At 45.1% G+C, this 21,647-nt stretch overlaps 1 protein-coding gene across 4 annotated transcripts in view; it reads left to right on the plus strand.

Annotated features, from left to right (window-relative positions):
• Positions 1 to 2,762: 2,762 nt before the first annotated feature.
• The window catches only part of Elovl6 (ELOVL fatty acid elongase 6), a 112,228-nt gene continuing 93,343 nt past the window's right edge, over positions 2,763 to 21,647 (plus strand). The window contains exons 1-2 of one of the 4 annotated variants that reach the window (XM_036190433.1): positions 2,763 to 2,818; positions 3,205 to 3,325. In XM_036190433.1, coding sequence (XP_036046326.1) covers positions 3,237 to 3,325 — 89 coding nt within the window. In that variant the 5' untranslated portion in view covers positions 2,763 to 2,818; positions 3,205 to 3,236. The other 3 variants (XM_036190432.1, XM_036190431.1, XM_036190435.1) reach the window with 3 other exon arrangements.

Below are 21,647 nucleotides of genomic sequence, written 5' to 3' on the forward strand. Positions count from 1 at the left end.
TGTGAGACTGTAATAAATGGGCAGCTGTAAGTTAGTGAAGTCTCAGCTCCAAGTCCTTTTCTCAAGGAGGCCCTCTGGGTTGACACGGGCACTCCCGGTTCTGCACAGTACGCTGCTTAATCTTTGTACTTCCGCTCTAGAAAACCAAAATGGCAGCAGGCAGCAGCTGGAAGCTGAGTTCACATCATCAAACTCAAGCACAACTCCAAGAGAACTTGAAAGGGCACAGAAATCCTTAAACTCTCTAGTGGCACACTTCCCCATCACCTCCTCAAATTCCCTAAACTGCACCACCAACTGGGGACCAAATTAAGTATTCAAATGGCTAAACCTATGGGGACATTGTTGTTCAAACCACTGCATTATGTAAGCCTTGCCGGTCTGACATTCTCCATGTAGCCCACCCAAGCTGGCTCCAACCAGCAGGGATCTTCTTGCCTCTGCCTCCCTGGGGCTGGGATTACAAGGGAACGTTGCCAAGGCTGGCTCCCATTCCTCTCCCTACCTTTCTGGTCCTATCACTTAATCATTCCACACTTGATTGCTCACAGGCCCAGGCATTATGCTAAAGTCTTTCTTTGATTAGCCACTCCCACCTTTCAGCCTAATTTTGCCAAGTGTTTTGGCTCAGGCCTAACTTTCAAAGTCACTGGGATTGACAAGACATAGCACTCCAGAAGGACAATCCCTATCCGAAGAGACAGGCAAAAATCTATACATGGAATCTTTGGGAGTGTCACTTTACATATTCATGCTAATCTCGAGCTAGTCTAACCCTATGATTGATGTAAAGCTCTACTGGATTTCAACGCTTATTTATTTATTTATTTATTTTTTTGGTGGGGGGAGGATAGGGGTAGGGTCTCATATGGCCCAAAACAGCCTGGAGTTTGCAACTTAGCTGATGACGACCTCGAACTCCTGATTCTCCTTCTTCTACTTTCCAAACGTTGGAATTATAGGCATGCAGGCTTTGTTTATTATTATTTTTTTTAATAAAAAAAGTGTGTGTGTATAGGTATGAGCAGGGGCATGTGGAGGCCAGAGGTTGACTCAAGGATGTCATTCTTCAAGACTTCTCCATCATCCTTTTAGAGACAGGTCTTTTACTGATCTTCAAGCTCCCACTTTAAGCTTGGCTGGCTGGACAAGCAAGCACCAGGATTCTCTCTCAGCTTCCAAGGGTAGCCTTGCAGGTACATGCTACCCTGGTCAGCTTTTTGTAGGATCTGGGAATCTGAACTCAGGTCCTTATGTTGAGCCATTTTCCCAACCCCACCTTGCACATTAAAAAAAAATTCACTCTGTATCCCTGACTGACCTGACCTGGAACTCATTATTAGACCAGGCTAGTCTCAAACTCTCAAAGATCCAGTGCCTGACTCCAGAGAGTGTTGGGGAAGAAGGGTATGCAGCACCACACCTAGCTTTTTCCTCCTCCCTTTTTTTTTTGAGATGGGGGAGGGGTGTCACTAGAAGGCAAGGACTGACCTTGAATTGCACCAATCTTCTGGCCTCAGCCTCCAATGTCATGCTGAGATTACTGGCAAGGAGAGACCAACTCTTTTTGCTGTTGTTTTTGAGACAGAATTTCTCCGTGTAGCCCCGGCTGCCCTGGAACTGCTCTGTAGACCAGGCTCGCCTTGAATCCACAGAGATCCTCCTGCCTCTGCCTCGGGTGCTGGGATTAAAGGCATGCACCACTGCCCAGCCTCCCCCCCCCCCCCCAAAAAAAATACCTTCCTTATTTACAGAGATTTTTCTTCCAGTTCCCTTTCAAAGGCTAGAATTTTCTACATTTGGATGAAGAGCCCTCTCTTCCCAGTAGTTGGTAGGTGAGGAAATGCACATCACAGAAGGTATTAATAAACTGTTAGCTGGGCCATAGTGGCACAAGCTTTTAATCCTTGAACTCCTGAGGCAGAGGCAAGCGGATTTCTGAGTTCAAAGCCAGTCTGGACTACTGAGCAAGTTTCAGGACAGCAGGGCCACAAAGAGAAATCCTGTCTCGAAAAACCAAAAACATTAAAAAATTAAACTAATCACTACCTTTTGTTTATGGTTAGATCCAAATATGATATTATTAGGTACCTCATTGTCTCTCACTTCGTTAAATAAGAGGGGTATATGGGAAAGGTAAGATTAAAATGATGTTTCTGTGATGAGTGTTCAGAGGGATGATGCTCATTCCCTCTCCTATATTAATCTGTTCTTCCTAGGTGCTCAAGAATAAAGCAGAACTAAAGCAAAGCATACAGATAAAGTTTTGGCTTTAGACCAGTAGAATAGGCCTAATTCTGTATGCCAAATTCCTTCCCTCCTTTGTTCGCTAATACCGCCCCCCCCCCCCCACCCCCAGGTACCCAAATCCTCCATCTAACTCTTCTTAGCGCTTCCATTTCTGCCTCCTAGTCACCCTTGACTCCCCAGGTCCTCATCTTCAGCATCCCGTCTGCATGTGACCTAAAGGGGCCGTGGGCCACCCGGTCCAGCGGTCAACATGAGAACACGCCCAAGTTGTCCGGTGAAGGTGGTCTCAAAGGGTGCTGCGGGGTCGGGGAGGCGCGCTCGCCAGGAGTGATCCTCACGTTCATTTGCCAGGAGTTCTCATACGAGAGACCTGGCAGGTTTTACTATTTCCCAATTGTTTACTCGTCAAGCTTTCGGGTCCACGAGTCTCCCAGCTGCGCCCTGCACGCTGAACTTCATTCAAAGGCCAGACAGGGCGGCCCACGAGGTTGCGAATGGGCTAGTGGATGACCTCCAGGCTGCTTCCTCCCTCTCGGCGCCCTTCCTCCACTCCTCCAACCACCTTCTGGTAAACAAAACTGTCCCCCAGGGCGAGGGGAGGTCTTGCTCTTCTGTGCCCTCTCGCGCAAAGGGTTAATTTTCCCGATCGCATGAGGGGGAGGAGATTTCCCTGTAGACGAGTAAAAGGCGTGATGGACAAACGTGCGGGCACTAAGACCGCAAGGCATTCACTTCCTCCTACGGTGGATGCGGACGCCGGGAGGAGAGCCCCTGAGCTTGGAGCTGGGAGCCGAGGCGCAGGCAATGCTCAACCCTGGATGTAGCTGAGAGGCCGGGAGAGAGATCCGCCAAGGAGACTGACGGCGGGGCAATACCTAGGGGGGGGGGGGGGGGAAGCAGACAGGAGAGCACTCAAAATAAAAGGCTCTTTACAGATTTTTTTATTTTGTATAGAGAACACGTAGCGACTCCGAAGATCAGCCCCAATGAACATGTCAGTGTTGACTTTACAAGAATATGAATTCGAAAAGCAGTTCAACGAGAATGAAGCCATCCAGTGGATGCAGGAAAACTGGTAGGTGATGCTTTTCTCGTGATACAGTTCCGGGAGTGCATAAATGTCGGTATTCCCGATGAGAGCGTGAGCGGAGTGGTGGATTGCCGGCAGCAGCCAGCCAGCAGATCGAGGAGTACTCGAGTCTCATGTCTGCGGGAGTCTGAGGCTGCATGAAGCTGCATGAAGCGTGCAGTTTGGGGGTGCCCTGTCTGAGCCGCGGCCACGCGGGCATCTTTGTGTAGATTATATAACGTAGACCATAGAATATGTGTGGCTGGAATGGTGTACGGGAGACAAGAGAGACAGACGCATGCTACCATCCAGATACCCCACCTGTGCTCTCTCCCCCGGCTTTCGCCTAGATTTGGGGGTTTTGCTTGGTCTCCGGTAACTGGAGCGTGCAAGGCAGTGGAGGGAGGACCCGGTCTCTGCTGCTTTTAACCCTCTCCAACCCACCTCTCTGGTCCTCTCCTCATCCCTGGTGTCCTTCCTTTCTCCTTGTAGTTCGCTCACTTCACTGCCCTCCCCTGACTGCCGCCCCCAGCTGTAGATGCCTGGGGTCCAGGACCCCTTCCCCACTCCGATTACTTTCCGGTTTCTTAAAGACATCGGGGAAGAGGGGACAATGAAAACCGCAATAAAAATGAATGAACCCGAGCAAGTGGAGCCACGCCATTATTAAGTTTCTGTGTAAAGGAAACGCCTTTTGGACACACTTCTCAGTGATGAGCGGCCGGAGTTTGGGTACTAGGAAGGTCTTGCCAGGTAGTCTTGGGGGTCCTTTCCCAGAACTTGGAATCTGAGAGAACATCTTGTTTACTGTGTTCCCTGTCTTTTGAAAAAAAAAAAAAAATCCCTGAGTGGGAGGCGATCCAGTGTCACCTTGCAATATTTAACAAGGGAGGTCCCTCCTTCCCCGGCAGACGGTGCCGTGTTGGAGACGTTTCCCTCCCGTTTAGTGCCAGCCCTGCGATCCCCCGCTGCGCAGTGGCTGGCCCTCGGGGGGCTTCCGGGCTCGGGGGAGGTTCCGCTGCCGCGTGCGAGCGCGCTCGGGACCTGTCTTCCCTCCCTCCATTCATCAATGGGGAAACCGGAGACGCTGGCGCGCCCGGGACTGGGGCGGGTAGTGGCAGCAGCCGCCGGGGGTGCGGGCGGCGGAGGCCCGGAGATGGGCTTCCTCCTCCCGGTCCACGGTTCGTGGCTCCCGTCCCTTCGCGCCCACCCTTGGCCTTCAGCCTGCGAGTTGGGCCCTTGGGCGGTTTACGGCGGCGGCCGGGCGGAGCCTGGCTCTGGGGCGCGCGACTTGGGCTGCGGCATGGCGGCTGCCCGCGGGAGGCCCGAGCCCCCGAGCTAGCTTGGTGCTGTCGCTGGCGTCCTCCGGGACGCCGAGGCCTAGGGTGCGGGCCTGGATCTGGAGGGTGATTGCACCCGGGGAGTCTCGATCTCCCCTAAGGAGGCGGCTATAGGGAAGCCAGGGCGCAGCAGGAAGCCCAGCCCCTGCGTGCGGGCGTTCCTGGGTCTTAGGGGTGCACTTCCTCCTCCCGCCAGGGGGTTGGGGGGCGGTGGCCCGAGAACAGCTCTGTAGCCTGGGTCTTCTAGCCTAGAGTTCTCTAAGGCCGTAGGTATGTCACCATCCCTTGCCGTTCTGCTCTAGCCTGCCTGCCTCCTCCAGCAGCCCTCTGGTCGCATTTCCCAACGTGTGTTAGCACTCGCTTGCTGCATCCCACTTGGGCCTGCTTTTCAGAAGTCGGCTTTCCCAGCCTTTGCGGGAGCATGGCACACTGTCCGACCTTTCTTGCACCGCCGTGGTGAATACTGTCTCTATTTGTTGATCCCCCCGCCCCCACCTCCAGGCTACTTCCTGTGCCTGCCCCAGGACCATTTCCCGCCTCTTTCTAAGGACACTCTATAAGTGACAGCCACTCTGTCAGAACCAGACAGGTCCTTAGCCCTCTAGGGATTGAAAATGACCCAAATCACCAATTTCTTTTCTCTTGTAAATCTCTGACTGAGGTTTCTTAGCTCTTGAAAAGTCCCTTTTTGCTGTCTTTTTTCTTTTTTAAAGGTGGATATTTACATATGTGCCCGGGGCTTCTAGATCATGGGCTGATAAGGACAAGGTTCTCTCCCCCTACCCCCCCCCCACCCCTGCCCCATTCTACAAAGCACTCAGCAGTGCGCTTTATTCATGGAAGATGCTTGCAAAGTCCTGTGATTAAAATGCTCATGTTGCCACCAATAGTACCTGCCCATATCCATCCCGCCTGGAGCATGCTTGCCTTTTTGGGTTTTGAACCCTGCTCCAGTCACACTATAGAATGTATGTCCTTCCTGCCTTTTGATCTTTGACTTTATATTCTTGGATTGCATATTACAATGGAAGGATCTACCCTTTCTTTGCTGATCCTCATCACTTTCCCTTTCTACCTCACTACTTTTCCTTCAAAGCCTGATTTTAGAAGGTTTTTTTTTTTTCTGATGTCCTGAGAAGAGGGTGCCGACATAAAGGCTTATAGACCCTCTTGAGCGGAGCGTTGGTGGCTTGAAAATCATTAAGGCTCACCTTAACTCAACCTGATCACTTAGAATGCTTTGAAATAGCTTCTGGAGGAAAAACAGGTAGAGGAGATTCTGTCTTTAGAGAACTGATTTGTAGCGGTTTTTAAAAATCTCTTAGACCTAGTCTAAACAAAGCTGGCTAATTGTGCCCGGTATCTCTACTGAGTGAGCTGCAGGAGCATCAGACGACGGGGGGAGAGAACCAGGGAAGAAGCTAGGTATGATTCCTTGCATTGCAGTAGTCTGAATGTACTAACTAGCATCATTTAGGAGGGATTGGTAAAACTCATCCTAGAATGCCTGCTTACCTCAGCATCCATTCCTAGACCGCGGCCCCAGGTTTAGAGTCGTTTGTGTGTGAACTTGAGGGCTAGCTCATGAAGTCACATTGCTGCTTTGAATGTTTAGTCTGATACTTATTGGTCTAGATACAAAATACTGTAGACTTTATTTTGGGGACAGAAAGTTTCATATATGTAAAATAGATTGGATTGGCAATTTCAGTGCAAAGTAGGAAGTGTGTATTCCCTTGGAAAATCACCTCATGTCTTAACTTGAAACTGCTTCCCAGTTAAAAAATATCCTGGGTAATATTATCTGGTGCCCTTTCAAACATGAGGTAGAGAAAAATGCCTGCTTTTTAGCTCCAAATAACAGTTTTAGACTGAAAGGCCCTTGAGTTAACAGCGTTGACGAGACATTTTGTTCTTTTATGAGACGCCTCACCTTTACGTGTTGTGCTCACTAATAGCTGACTCAGTTGGTAAATGGTGCCGGCTAGGGAGCAGAGTCACCCAGCTGCCGTCGTTGTCGGAAAGGCTGGAGAGGAGACATAAACTTCATTGAGAAGGAAAGCAGGCTCTGCCTTCTCCCCGCCTGCAGCCTGCCAGGTTTGTGCTAATGACCGTGGATTCTAGTTGCTCCGCTTGTAATTGTCTGGCCAATGATGATTATCTTCTGATGTCGGCTGACACGGTGTTCACCAATAGGAAAGCAGGAGGCCTGTGCTGACTGCTGGAACATTATGGATGTGGGCTGATGTCATCAAAGGGCTTGCCTAGAAACTCATGAAACCCTCCCCCTCTCCTGGCATCCTCCGCATGACCAGCTTTGAGTGCTCTGTATGTTTTTCTGACTTTCTCCTCTCCTCCTGTGGTGACTTTTTAAAGGCTTTTATTGTCTTCTTACATTTTCTGTTCTGAATTCTAGGGTTATGAGACGAAGTTTTAGAATGAAATGCTATCCAGCAGAGGAAACATTTTTATTTTTACTGAAGGGGGAAAACTGACTTTGCACCTCTATTTTCTTCTGTATATATAGTATATAAAGTAATGAGGCACAGCATGTCAGGGTCCCAGAATGTTATAAACCTGTACTAGCTGTTTACATTTTTTTTTTCAAATGGATAGCTTTGGGCTGTTTTTTCCTGAAGAGAGAACTACTTTGAATTGTTCTAGAATTTTTTCCATGTGACTTGTATATGTCTTAGGAAAGCGCTGGGAAACCATGAGTGATTATTAACACTACAGGAAGTGTGATTTGGGTTGGCTGCCCAGGAAAATACTGTGTCCATATTGCCTTTGTGTCTCTAGCTGCCTCGTATTTTCGAGAATCATAGCTCATGGTAACTGGGGACTCTTAAGGAACTGATAGCCTTTCCAGTGAACTTCAGTGCTCGGGGTGGGGGTGGGTGAGGGGAGTGGGGGTGTTTAGATGTCATATGATAAGAGGGTAAGGCTCTCACTTTTATAAGAGAACCACGGTTCACGTAACACAGGAAGTAGTAATAAAAGGCTGTGTGGGAACTTTGACCTGAACTTTCAAGTAGTCAGGTCTTTCCTTGTTCAGGGTTTCAGGGATGAAAGCCAGCTTAACACAGATAGATTACTTGGTTATTATTCTCTTATCTACCTGTATGTGTTAGTTAGTATGTGGGGATGAAGGGGTTTTTGTTTGTTTGTTTGTTTGTTTTGTTTATTTTTGCATAAGGCTTCTTGTGCTGTTGGTGTTTTGTTTCTGGAAAATTGCTGGTTGCCTTTTCATTGTTGATTCTAAAGGTGTCATGGTACACACTAGAATTGAACCCCAAAGTCAACCCACTCCGTAGCCCACAGTTGCTTTATGTATTTCCTTGAAAGAAGGGTCAACAGGAGAAAAACTACAGGAGGGAAGGAGACCCTCTATCACTGCAGAAGAAATAACCTCTCCCAGTTAGTTATTAGCCAGCAAAGTAAAATGAAGGTGATCTGTGTCAGTGATCTGGAATATGTTAGGTCCACGTACTTTCTGAAATTAGCTTTCCAAAATAGCTTCCTTGGTGATTTATTTAATCTTTCACATATGGATGGGTGAGCTGTGCTACTTTTTATTGATAGGAGTCAGTCAGCAGTCTGTTAAGCTTGCCTCGGCACTTCCCTTTGCTCATCCATGCATTCAGATCTGCCAGTACCCATTTGTTTTCCAGTATCTTTGTTAGGTGAACTCAGACATGTAGACATGTACATAGACAAATTACCCATACTACTGATCATTTTCTTTTCTTTTCTCGAGATGGGGTTTCTTAGTGTAGTACTGGCTGTCCTCGAGCTAGCTCTGTAGACCAGGCTGGCCTGGAACTCAGAGACATCCACCTGCCTCTGCATCCCAAGCGCTGGGATTAAAGGTGTGTGCCACCACCATCTGGCCACTACTCCTGATGTCTGTGTGTGTGTGTGGGGGGGGGCAACACAGCAATAATTGGGGCCTACTATATTTTTTGCTTGTTTAATGGTTAATAATTGTTAAAATCCTCTTTTCTGTCTGGTCAGCCCAGTTGCTTAGCTTTTGTACAGGGATGTTGAATACATGGGAAAGGCTAACTGGAGTGATGGATGACCAGGTGAAGGGTGGTCAGTGGCACTGGATGCTCTGAAGTTGTGATTTCAGACTCCTGTTTTGGGAGGCTTAATGAAAACGGCAAAGAGCTGATGAAAAGCTTTGTCCCCCAAACTTGTTTTAATTCTATTTTGTGACTTCTGTTGAGGCCACTGAATACCGGTACAGGTACAGGGTGACAGGTAACAGTACAGAGAAACTGGGTTAGCTGTCCTTAAGAGGGTGAGAAGGAAGCTCGATGAAAGTACCTTCCACTTCAACTCTATGTGACTTTTTGGTTATAGAAATTAGGAGGTGGGAACGTAGACTAGGTTTCCTTTGATTATTTGGTGGAAGGGTGTTAATAGTGGTTGCTTACTGATTGCAGCATTTCTTTTAAGATCATTGATTAATCCCTGCACCAACCTTGTACTGCTTCTTTACAGAGAAGAAAACAGGTTCTGAGTGTGTGTCCCTATAGAGACAAGTGAAAAAAATAAGCTTCTGGTCTACCTAAGGCTCAGACTGGGGAAGGTGTCACACAGGCCCAATCATCCTATTGTTTAAATATGAATAAGTGTCCAGTCAGTATGACAAGACACACAAAAATTTAGCTACTCTAAAACATAACTGTGGGTTTGTTTTTTTTTTTAAGCGGTGTGTGTGTGTGTGTGTGTGTGTGTGTGTGTGTGTGTTTGAGACAGGGTTTCTCCGTGTAGTTTTTTGGTGCCTGTCCTGGATCTCGCTCTGTAGACCAGGCTGGCCTGGAACTCACAGCAGCACCTACAGCCCAGAGTTAACTACAGAAAGCCCTTGTTCGCTTTCGTTGGTACAGAGTGAATGTAAAGCCATGTAAATACTTTAACCCCCGAAAGCTTGGCTGTCTGTGAACACTGCTTGTCCCCGAGTTTCAGCACCTTTAATGATACTTGAGTAATAAGATATTGGCAGTTTGATTCAAAACACTGGTACAGAGATTTGGATCATTCCTTAGGCTTCGGCATTAAGAGTGCTCTCTATCTTTTTGTGATGTCCACCTCTTGCTCTTTGAATGCTTCCAGACCCCACAGGTGATGCTGGAGGCCACGCTTTCTGGGGAAGGTTTGAAGTTGCTGGTAACAATCACTGGTCAGCAGGTGCACAGGCTGGATATTGTCCTCAGAGGTCAGCTCCACAGCGAGTGCTTAAAAAAACTTCTTTAATTTTGCTTTTGAAACTTTCCCTGGCTCTAAAGCAACAAAAGTGCTTGTTAGAGGAAACATAAATAAACTTACGAAAAACAGCCAGGGGAAAAGCACTTTTAATTCTTAGGTAACCACTGTTCTTTCCATACTTACCTTCAATTCTCTTTCCAAGGCTTTTCTCTCCATTAAGGCATCTGATGTGTGCGCCAGGCATGGCACTGGGTAGTTGGCATTTTCATACTGTCTCTTCACCCCTTTCTATGTTGCTGGTTTTGTCTTTACAGAATAGATGTTTTGTGTGTGTTACTAAAACTTTGACATTAGTGGTTACTTAGTAATACACTTCTGGGGGGATTAGTATGGCCTCTGCTGCACTAATTACATAGTTGAGCAGATTAGAAACCAGTTTAGTGGCTGGATAGTGGCACACCTTTAATCCCAGCACTTGGAGGCAGAGACAGGTAGAGCTCTGAGTTCAAGGCCAGACTGGTCTACATAGTGAGTGAGTTCTAGAAAAGCCAGAGTAACATAGTAAGACCCTGTCTTTAGAGAAAGAGAGAGAGAGAGAGAGAGAGAGAGAGAGACCGACCAGTATAGTGTATGTAGTAAAGATATATTTTGTATCAAATATGTTGAAACATCTGTGCTTGTGGGTTTGATAACCATTGGGCTAGCTGCTTCAGGAAGGGCATTGGCTTCACCCTGTTATAGACAGGTTGTGTGTTTCTTTGGCTTCCTGCCAATTTTGGACCTCCTTACTGCTGTACTTACTTTTCAGGTTTTCACGGGTATGGTAGTGAGCACTTGCTATGGCAGGATAGTGCAGTGGTGAGCGTACAGGCTGTGGATTCCGGGTGGCTGTGTGGTCTCTGCTTTGCTTCTCTCCTCTCCAAGCTGGAGATGCTCTCTTGCTGTTTCCCTTTGGCTTCCGGTTGGCCAAGGTGATGGGAGGAAGTCATTTGTCTGCAGGCTGTGAGGATTAATGAAATAAGACCAACTATGTTCAGTCTCCAGTGCTGTGCTCAGCACATCCACGGTCCTTCACCATGGTCTCTGGGTTCAGGAGAGAAGAGGGAATCTCTGGAATCATAATGCAGTTTCTGAGGTAACTCCAGATGGCTCCGTGTCAGCCCTGCAAACTGACATGCCCATGGGTAGGTCTCGAGGGATTGGAGGGAGTATGGCTTCATCTCCACCTGGAAGAAATCTATAATCCACTTTGAAAGATCTTGACAGGAACATTGTGAGAGGCTGCTTTTTCTGCCATAACACCTAATGAACAGTCTGAAGGACAGACAGCCTAGCAATGGACACTGGTTGCTGATCTGTTTTCTGTAAAGGACCTGGAATTACCTTAGTAATGCATGCAGTCTTTCTACATGTTATACCAATGATAAAGTTGCTTTACCAGTCAATGAAATGAACATTTGGGAACTGTAAAATGCTTTCATGAAATATTTGGTCATTGTTCAAAGAATCTTTGATTTGGTGGCAGAGGCACAGCTGTTTATTAAAATTTGACAATATCCCATATTAGTTTCTTTTGCTGTAGGGGACAAGGGTGTTTTTTGTTTTGTTTTTGTCTGCTTGTTCAGGCAGGGCTTTGCTAGGTGGGCTGCAGTGGAGGCCTCTGGCTTGCCTTGCGGCTAAAGGGGGGCAGAGGTGTAAAGCATGTGTTATCTAATTCTTAGGTTATCAGTGTTATGAATTTGCACTCCTGGGGGATCCCCAGCTGCCTGGGCCAGGTGTCCTACGAGTGCAGGGAACCATGCTGACTTGCTGGGCAGATGGCGTGGCAGTGGGGGGGGGGGCAGTCATTCAAGACCCAGACACTGCATCGTTGTGGAAATGGTTTTTATAATAGAGAGAGAAGATGGAGAGAAGAGAGAGAAAGAGAGAGGAAGGGGAAAGTATTTTAAAGTATTTAGTATTTTAAATCCTTGGGATTTATGATTTTGATACGCAGTGAAGCAATTCTTCGTTCTTTTTACATACACACACACACACACACACACACACACACACACACACACACACACGCCAGGCAAGTGCTCTGCCCCTAAACTTCATGCCCAGCAATGCTTTATTCTTGACTTGATGGTCCAGGTTCAGAAACGGAAAACTTCCTTAAGGTGCTTTCAGTCCTCTCCTCTCTGGGTGGCTCTCATTCATTGCTTGAGGTTCCCTGCACCTAAGGAGTCTTCTCTATATTGATCCAAGCGCTACCATCTTTTAATAGTCTTTCATGGTTTTCTGACTCTGACTATACTTTATTCTTTTGCAAGGCCACCAGTACATATTTTAAAATGCCTATTCTGATCCCTCTCTAAGCCTTTCTTATGCATTCCTCAAATGCTATTTGTAGTCCCCCTGGTAATCTACACAGATACTTTTAAAAATAAACAATTGGGCATCTTTGGGTTAGAATAATTAAATACTTTTTTATTAGGATACTACTAAGAAATTTATTGAAGATTATGAAAATTTGGCACTGATATATTCCAATGAGGGAGCCTGTATTTAGAGCCTGTACGTAGAGAGCTGGAGATCTTCCCCAAATTCCTACTGTATATGAAATTCTAGAAAGTGTGAGCACCCCTCCACACCAGTGAACCACCAGGGTTGTGTTGAGTTGTAGTTGGTGGGGTTTTGTTTTGTTTTTGTTTTTTGTTTTTTTTCCCTCAAGAGCAGGTTTCTCTGTGTAGCCCTGGCTGTCCTGGAAATCGCTCCATAGACCAGGCTGGCCTCCAATTCAGAGATCCATCTGCCTCTGCTTCCTGAGTGCTGAGACTAAAGGTGTGCGCCACCACTGCCTGGCTTGTGTTCATGTTTTCAAAACTACTATCTGGAGCCTGTATTTTGCTATTCCTTCTTGATGATGTGACGGTGTCTCTTTGTTGGTACCTAGTTGTTCTCTAGGTCCCTAAAATTATTGAGGTGTTTTTGTGCTGATTAGAAAGAAGCATAATTTATATTTTCACTCTTTAGTCAGGTATCTGGGCCTTACTTACCTGCATTCTCCCTTACTCCTGTATGCAAATGCAGGCAAACTCTGTGGAGGGTCTCAGACAGGTGGCAAAGCTCTGCTTCCTGTGCCCTGGGGCCGTCCTGGATTTGTTGTTATGCTCAGTGTTTTTGGTAAAGAAAGAAAGTTTCGGTTTATAAGAAGTCTCCATGTATAAATGTGTATAACATCTAGTGCCAGGTGATAGTATGCTTTTATTTAATTATTTAGGTTTTTTTTGAGATAGGGTTTCTCTGTGTAGCTTTGGAGGCTGTCCTGGAACTCACTTAGTAGCCCAGGCTGGCCTCAAACTCACAGAGATCCACCTGCCTCTGCCTCCCGAGTGCTGGGATTACAGGTGTGCGCCACCGCCGCCCGGTGATAGTATGTTTTTAAGTGAATACATTGTAAAGTGCAGAAGCAGTTTGAGAGGACGATGATTGCAGGCTTAATCCCCTTGGACGTGCTTTCTCGGATTAAGGTTAGGAGTTAGGAGCTAGGGTTATGGTGTAGGGGAAACATAGTTGGCAATAAATTATGTAGTCATTTTATATATTTACTTATTTTAGTAGGAAATGTCCGTATTCTTTCAGAGAGAAGGTTAAAAGACATTAATTAACCTTAATATTTTTATGCACAGGCCCAGGAAGGGTCTAGTGGGGCTAGGACTCCCTACGGATGGAATTATCTAATCTAATATAGAGAAGAAAGAGTATATAAACTTCTCTCGAGAGAAGGCATGAATAGCATAATTGGCTGAGGGACCTTGTGGCACCTGGAAACATGCTGCACATATCCCTGGGATACCTCATTAGCAAATATGTCTCACACTGAAGGGCACTTAGGCTAGGTTTAGGAAGGCTAAAAGGATCTTGTTGCTGAAATTAGGGCTGTTACCGGCCAGTGTGTCCCAGGGTGTGGGTCCAGGGAGATAGTGTGTGTGATGTGGGTGGAACAATGTTGTCAGCCTTCTGTCAGGACTGCTTGGTGTGGAGCAGGTTGTTCTAGGCATTGTTTTGGCATCTATCCACATGTAGAACTCCCTCTTAAGGAGAGGTGGAGTGTAACTTCTGCATGTACAGGAAGCTAGGGTGTTTTTGTTTGGTTTTGTTTTCCATCTTCATTATCTTGTGGTAGGCAAGTGAGCCAGCCAGGCTTTAGGAAGTCAACCCTCCTTTTTCCCTGTCTACTTACTGGCCATGCCAAGAAACAAGGTGGATGGAGAGAGATGTCCTTGAAAGCTGTTCTAATTCATCTGGGTAGAGTTTTTAAAAACCTCTATAACAGTCAGTGATACTCAGGGTTCTTTTTTTTTCTTCTGAATTTAGGTGAAATACCATTATTAAATTATATATAGACTGAGTATTTACTTCTGAATGCAAAAACCAAACTGTAGATTTGAAAAATAGCATGCTATTTCAGTATAGATTTGTTATTGAAAATAAATGCTATGAAGAATCAGTATTAAGGCAAATTAGTAAGCCAATGATTCATACACTGGTTGAATTAAAATGATTAATGATTTAGGCATATTAGACTTGGTTTTTTTGGAACAACATTAAAACACTTTCCTCAGAAGATAATTTAACCTACAGTACTTTAATCACTTAATCTGCTCAACATTATGACTCTTTTGTGTTAGGAAAAAAGACAGGATTCTCTTTCAAGTAATTTTTTTTTTTTTTTTTGAGCTGAGGATTGAACCCAGGGCCTTGCGCTTGCTAGCCAAGCGCTCTACCACTGAGCTAAAAATCCCCAACCCTCAAGTAATTTTTAAGGGAAACTTTTCCTTTTTCTCTTTCTTTCTTTCTTTCTTTCTTTCTTTCTTTCCTTCTTCTCTCTCTCTCTCTCTTTCTTTCTTTTTTGGTTTTTTGAGACAGTTTCTCTGTGTAGCTTTGGAACCTGTTCTGGAACTTGCTCTGTATATCAGGCTAGCCTTGAACTCAAAAAGATTCACCTGTCTCTGCCTCCTGAGTGCTGGTGGGGAAACTTTCTTATTGTAGATTTTTCTTTTGGGTTTTTTGACACAGGGTTTCTGTGAGTATCCCTGACTTTCCTAGCACTCACTTTGTAGACCAGCCTGGCCTCGAACTCACAGGGATCTGCCAGCCTCTGCCTCCCAAGTGCTGAGATTAAAGATGTGAGCCACCACCTCCTGGCAGAAGTTCACTAACAATTAGCTACCCCAGAATAAACCATAAAAATTATTCATCACTCAGAGTCACATTTTTATATTCGTCAGTATTAAAACTAGCACTTATTAAATTACAGTGTTCTGACCAGAGCAGTTTCTAAATCCATAGATACAGCTCCCAGTTGGAAAGAAAAGCTATGTGCTCTCTGCATCATACTCTTTAAAGCTTTTCCATCTATAGACTAGGCTGGTCTCTCTCCATGCTTTCTTTAAAATTCATGACCTCTTTTTTCATTGTTACATACGTGTGTGTGTGTGTGTGTGTGTGTGTGTGTGTGTGTGTGTGTGTGTGTTCCTAAATCCATAGAGACAACCTGCTCGGTCTGTGTAATGTTTCTTGTGGGTTTTCAGCACTGACCCTTTGGTATGGGATAACTGATTGGTACGCTCTTCCCCAGCGAAGACCTTTTTCTTCCGCTCTGAACAACACCTCTTCAGTTGCCTCTGGTTCCTCACGTAAAGTTGAGTCTCCTGGAACTTTATTTACAGTTCCCGTATAGAAAGATTAAGCTTATTCCATTTTAAAAATAAACTTCCATATTAATGCTGGGTAAGATGAGTATTGTAATTAAAAATAAACTTCACTACTGACGAAGCTTGTTCTGAATCCAGCAAGTGTGGACGAGAACCTCCAGTTTGGCCGTTACGGTGTGGGTCCTGTGGTCTGGCATTAGAGTTGGGTGTTATTTCCTATGGCAAGCTTAAGGTTTGTTTTTTTTTTCTTAATTTGCATTGCAAGGATGAAATAACACACCCAGGGTGGAAAGCTACACAGATCAAACAAAAGGCTCCACCATGTTTGTAGAATTACTTTGAATAAGGAGTAGGAAGCCCAGACTCAGACCTATGGGTTTATCATCTGACTAAAGCTTTTGTGCGGAGTAGTTATTCTCCACAAGGGACTAGGCGTATATAAGCACCTTTGGCCCCAGCCCTGCTGAGGTAGAAGGACAGAGTCTCGAATGGTATGAATGTATCTTACTGTGTCTCAGTGAGTACACAAGTAGGTGCAAGGCTGGTCGTGCCTGGGGACTAAGTTCAGGCAGTGGCAAGAGGGAGGCCTCTGGTGCGTTTATAGTTTATTATGTCTGGCTGTGCTGTTGCAGATCTTGTGTTTTCTTTAGGTGGTTAACAGTGGACCAACTCCATATATCTTGTTGATGTGCAGTAACTGGGACATTTGGAGTGCCTCTGTTTTCTGAAACAGAGTTATAAGTTAGGTTTTCATTGGTCGCTGGCCAGACCATCAGTAGCTTGCCAGTGGTCTTCCATAGTTACCTTAAATTACTATTTTTTTCCGTCATGTGAAGACGACATACATTATTTATGTTTTTCTGGGAGTTCAGAGGGCTTTAACCACTCAATACATATATACCCAACTTTCTGAAATAAAAACTGCCAAATTTATATATATGTGTATGTAATACTTCCCCTTGTCGATTACATTTTGTGGGATCTAGAACTATGGAGATGGCCACAGCATTTTCATTTCTGTTTCATTGTAGAGGGTACTAGGTTTTAAATTGGTAGAACAAATTGGTATATTGTCTCAGAAAAAAAAAATTGCATTATTTTATTTTATGTGTTTGAGTGTTTTGCCTTGTATGCACGTCTGTGCACCATGTGTGTGTCTGGTGCCCTCTGGCTAGTGAGATCCCTTGGGACTGAAATTACTGATGGTTGGTTGTGAGCCACCGTGTGGGTGCTGGGAATGGAGACCTGGTCCTCTGCAAGAGCAGCCAGTGCTCTTAACCACTGAGCTATCTCGCTGTACCAATTTTAAAAGGAATAAACTATCATTTAATACTTTTGCTTATTATGAATAATCCGGAACAAGAACTTTAATACACTGGGAAAATATAATTAAGCAAAAGAAAAAATGTTCCCTCCAAAATAGTGCTTATATTTTAACCCAAATATTTTATTTATTTATTTTTTTCTTTGTTTTTTTTTTTAAGACAGGGTTTCTCTGTGTAGCTTTGGAGCCTTTCCTGGAAAACTCACTCTGTAGACCAGGCTGGCCTCGAACACCCAGAGATCCGCCTGCCTCTGCCTCCCTAGTGCTGGGATTAAAGGTGTGCGCCACCGCCAGGCACCAAGTATTTTAAAGACATTCAATCCTTTTGTTTTGAGACAGGGTCTCACTATTTAACCTTGGCTGACCTTGTGTTGATGGCTATCTTACCAGCTGCCTCCCAGGGTTGGGATTAATGGCTTGCACCACCAGACCCTTCTTTGTTTTGAAACAAATGTTATCCCAGTAGTCACTATCTTATCTTCTCTAGAACCTTTGTGTTTGTTTGCCTCAGGGTTAGTCTTTTGAGATCGGCATGCTGCATAGCCCTAGTATGAATGGTATTCACTTCACAGACCAGACTGGCCTCCCATTTATGGTAGCCCTGCCTTAGTCTCCCAAATCCTGGGTGTGCACTACAAGAAAATGGAATGGGTGTTTTTACACCAAACAGTAAATGGAAATATTTCTTTAATCTAGTTGACACATCAAAACTTGTGGATACTACTTGTAATCAGTGTTTGTTTGTTTGTTTTTCCCTCTCTTTGTCTTTCTTTAAACAGACAGGAAAAGAAAGAAAACCAGGAGCTTTAAAAAAAGGAAAGTGGAGATTCTGAATGCTAGCATTTCAGTGGTTCTACCTTTGGTCCAGGGGTGTAATTCAGTACAATTACTGCTTCCTTAGTCTGAACAGAGAGCCCTGGGTTCCATCCCTGGGACTATGTAATCAGGTGGTAGAGGCAGGAGGATCAGAAGTTCATCTTCAGCTACCAGCAACTTCAAGGCTGGGTTGCTGTGTGAGACCAAACAAACAGAACAACATTCCCCCACCCCCACTTTTTTAAAACTCTGATCACTGGAGGACAAAATTTTGTCAACAACAGAGCCAGTTACAGCTCCTTGTTGCTGGTTGTGGAGCTATGGGAGTTTTCTTTCAGGACCTCCACTCAGGTGAAGCCAGGATTCTTGACCTTGACACAGAAAAGACTTGGCCACGTTGTAATGTGCTTTGTCTCACTGTGTAGCCTTGGCTGGCCTGGGACTCAGATATGCCAGTCTTAGCCTCCAGTGATGGGATTAAAGGTGGACCACCAACTACGCCCAGCATATTTCAGGTTTTTTTTTTCTTTTTTCTTTTTTTTTGGTGTGTGTGTGGGGGGTGGAGGAGGGAGGGAGGCTGGTTGAGACAGGGTTTCTCTGTGTAGCCCTGACTGCTCTGGAATTTGCTCACTACGTCAGGCTGGCCTTGAACTCTGATCCACCTGCCTCTTGTCTCCTAAGTACTTTTATTAAAGGTGTGTGCCACCACTTCCTGGGTTCAGTGTCTTAATCATACCTATCCATATGATGTTGGTGGCTTCTGAAATTACATTGTTCAAGGTATTTTTAAGGTGTGTGTGTGTGTGTGTGTGTGTGTGTGTGTAGGACAGAGATTATTGGGGTGTGTGTGTGTATGTGTAGGACAGAGATTATTGGTGTGTGTGTGTACGTGTGTGTAATACCATCTTGCCACCGCTTTTTGAATAAATGAGATCCTAGGCTGGTTTTTGAGGTGCACTGGATAGGATTAGAGTTTGAAAAGATAATAAAGATGAAAACAGTCAGAGTCCTTACTATAAGTCACAAGGAAGTTAAGAACCGATTTGTGACTATAATAAACAAAGTTCCCAGCCAAAGATTTTTCAGGAATTTCCAGTTTGTAGCTAGGGAAAGAGTAAGGCTCAAGTTTGTATACACTGAGGCCTTAAACACGCGTGATTCATAGTTACTTTGACATTTTTATTTGAAATATCTTTGTATAAAAACAGGAGTATTATCTCTGTGTAGGCAATGTTCCTCTAAGTTTTCTTAGCTGTCAAAATGTGTGGCTCTCAGCTGTCTTTAACCAGACACCAGGCATGAGGGTCCCGCCCCCTCCCCAAGTCCTTTAATCTTTCTGACCTCTTTCAGCCTCACAGTATTTTTTTTTCCTGTACTCTGTCCTCCTTGGCGATGATTCTTCAGTTTCTTTCAGAATGCCTTTGCTAATCAACGATTCTCAAGTGCTTTGACTAAAAGTAACTGAATTTAAGGCTCAGAACATTAAGAATGTTAATCATTTTACATACTTATAACCTAATTGTTCACAGGAATATCATGCCAAGTTCTGGTTCTTTCTGAATTGGTGCTGTCCTGTGAACTTTAACCTACAGGCAGTTATTTTCTGGGTAGTTACAAGATGGCTGCTGTAACGTCTTGTCAAGCTTCCTACCAGCTTCCAAACTGAATGGAAAGAGTGAGGAAGTGGTTACTTCTGATCCTCTCCCCTGTCAAGGAGGAACTTCACCCCGGCATCTTTTTGTCACATTTGTTTATTTTGTTGGTGTGTATGTATGCACACATGCATGTGGAGGTCAGAGGGCATCTTGTGGGGGTGATTCTCTTCTACCATGTGGGTCCTGGGGGACCAAACTCAGACCATCAAGCTTGCTTGGTGTCAAGCACTTTGGCTGAGCTGTGTCGCCAGCCCCCTTGCATGTTCATATTCAGTTCTACAAGGCTTTGCTCTTAGAACAGAACTGTTGCTGCCAAGCCCAGGTCACAGGTCTCCCTTCTAGACCGTGCGCTGGCAAAGAGACTGGTTTCTTTCCCACTCTTCACAAAGACATTGGCCTTGAGACACTTCATACCAGGAACGTCTTTGTGTTAGCACAGGGAAGCATGTATAAGACAAACTTGCTAGCCCAGAGCATCCACTCTGAGAGAAAAAAAAAAAGACTCAAATAGGTTCTATTCATCTCTCACTTCTTAAAGAATACACTTAGGAACGTTGAAGCATTGTGTTATTAATGATGTTAAATGGGAATTACTCTTTAATCTCTAAAAATAGAGCTGTAAGTAAGTACTGCTTTCCATAATGGAAGTGGGGGAAAGATGCTGAAATGCTGTGAATTCAACTCTTCTGTACTGCTGAAGCCGGTAACATTTCCGCATTCCAAACAATCCGACATGCGTTCCTTTGAGGAAGAGATCGTAAAGTTGGACTTTGTTTTTAACTCCATTGACCATTGGTGCAGGAATTAGACATGAGAAACTGAACCACTTAGAAAAAGCAATTGAAAGTTGTTTTTTTTTTTTAATCTGGGTAAAAAGGTTTTGAAATCTGGAAATTTCCCCTCCCCTTTTCTTTTGTTTAAAGCCATATCAAATATTTCTATTATAGCGTTATTTAATATGTGAATTGTATTGGTACATAGCAGTGTATGATTTTAAAATAAAATGCAAGCAAATGATTACTGTCAAGTCGGAGATGAGGGGCTCAAGGGGACACTGAGATGGATTTGCGGGGGAATGGAGTTTATTGGAAGAGTTATTCATGCTATGGACAGACAGACAGCAGCATTGTGGTGGGGTCTGTGGGGAGAGAGTCCAGGTCTTGTCATCAGATACAGTGTGTCAGGGTCTCTGAGCCTGAGGGGTCTCTTTTTATACCTTTCAGAAGGTGGTGGTGGCCTTACAGCACAAAGCCTGCTGCCTGGCAGGAGGCTTGGCAGGGTCTGAGGGACAGGATGTGTGGCCACCTGTACCGTTTTGATACAAACTCACTAGGCATCTGAGAGGTCCTGGTACCCAGGGACTCACAGACATCTCAGTGGGGTGCTTGTCTAGACCTGTGAAGGGGGAGGTGTTAGTTATTTAGCGCTCTTACCCCACGAGGAACACGTCCCGAACACCACAAATCCACAGAAGAGCTGTTTATTAATATAAAGGGTGGGCCACGCATGCGTACAGGACCGCATGTGGCTACTCCATGCATGCGCGTAGATACATGGCCGCGCGCTTTACGCAACCATGTAAAGCCACGGAGTCCTAGCCATGCGAGATGTTCTGACCTGGAAATGGCTATTTTGAACCGGAAATAACTAGGTGGTCCGCCGGGAAAGCCCAGCCGTGTGGACTTGTGATTTCCTATCAGGAGGGCCACTACAGGTATTGTGACCTGGGCAGCAGCGCGATTCTAGCGTTGTATTCTTAAAATTATGAAAGAAACTTTGCATGTTACATTGGATGAGATGAGAGCCTTAAAACTTGACCCAACATTGACGAGGCATCATTAGGACAGAGACATCAGAAAGAATCTTTGAGCAGTTTTGCTCAGTACATGATCTTACCCTGTTTTCCAAAGCAGTACCGGGTTAGTATGTTTTACATCACAGACCACAGAAAGAGTAAGACTCCAGGTTACACTGACTTCTGACCCTTGGCCAGGCATGATTGGCTTTAAGGCCTCTGAACCTGTGTCCTCATCTCTAAAATGAAGTCGCCTTGACCCAGTAGGGTTGTTGCGCTGGCCCTGGGAGTTGTTACATGTAAAGCATTCAGTAATGCTACATGTAGGCTGCAATTATGTTAATATTGACTTTTAAATGTTTCAGTATTTAAAAGTTTACCAGTAGCTTCACATTCTCATGGGTTCCCTATTGCTACTGTGCAAAGTTTTTGGAACTTTCACCCTGGCGTCCTTCATAGGGAGCACAATTTCTTTTCTTTTC

This window comes from Onychomys torridus, chromosome 6, assembly GCF_903995425.1.
Source record: "Onychomys torridus chromosome 6, mOncTor1.1, whole genome shotgun sequence".
NCBI lineage: Eukaryota > Metazoa > Chordata > Mammalia > Rodentia > Cricetidae > Onychomys > Onychomys torridus.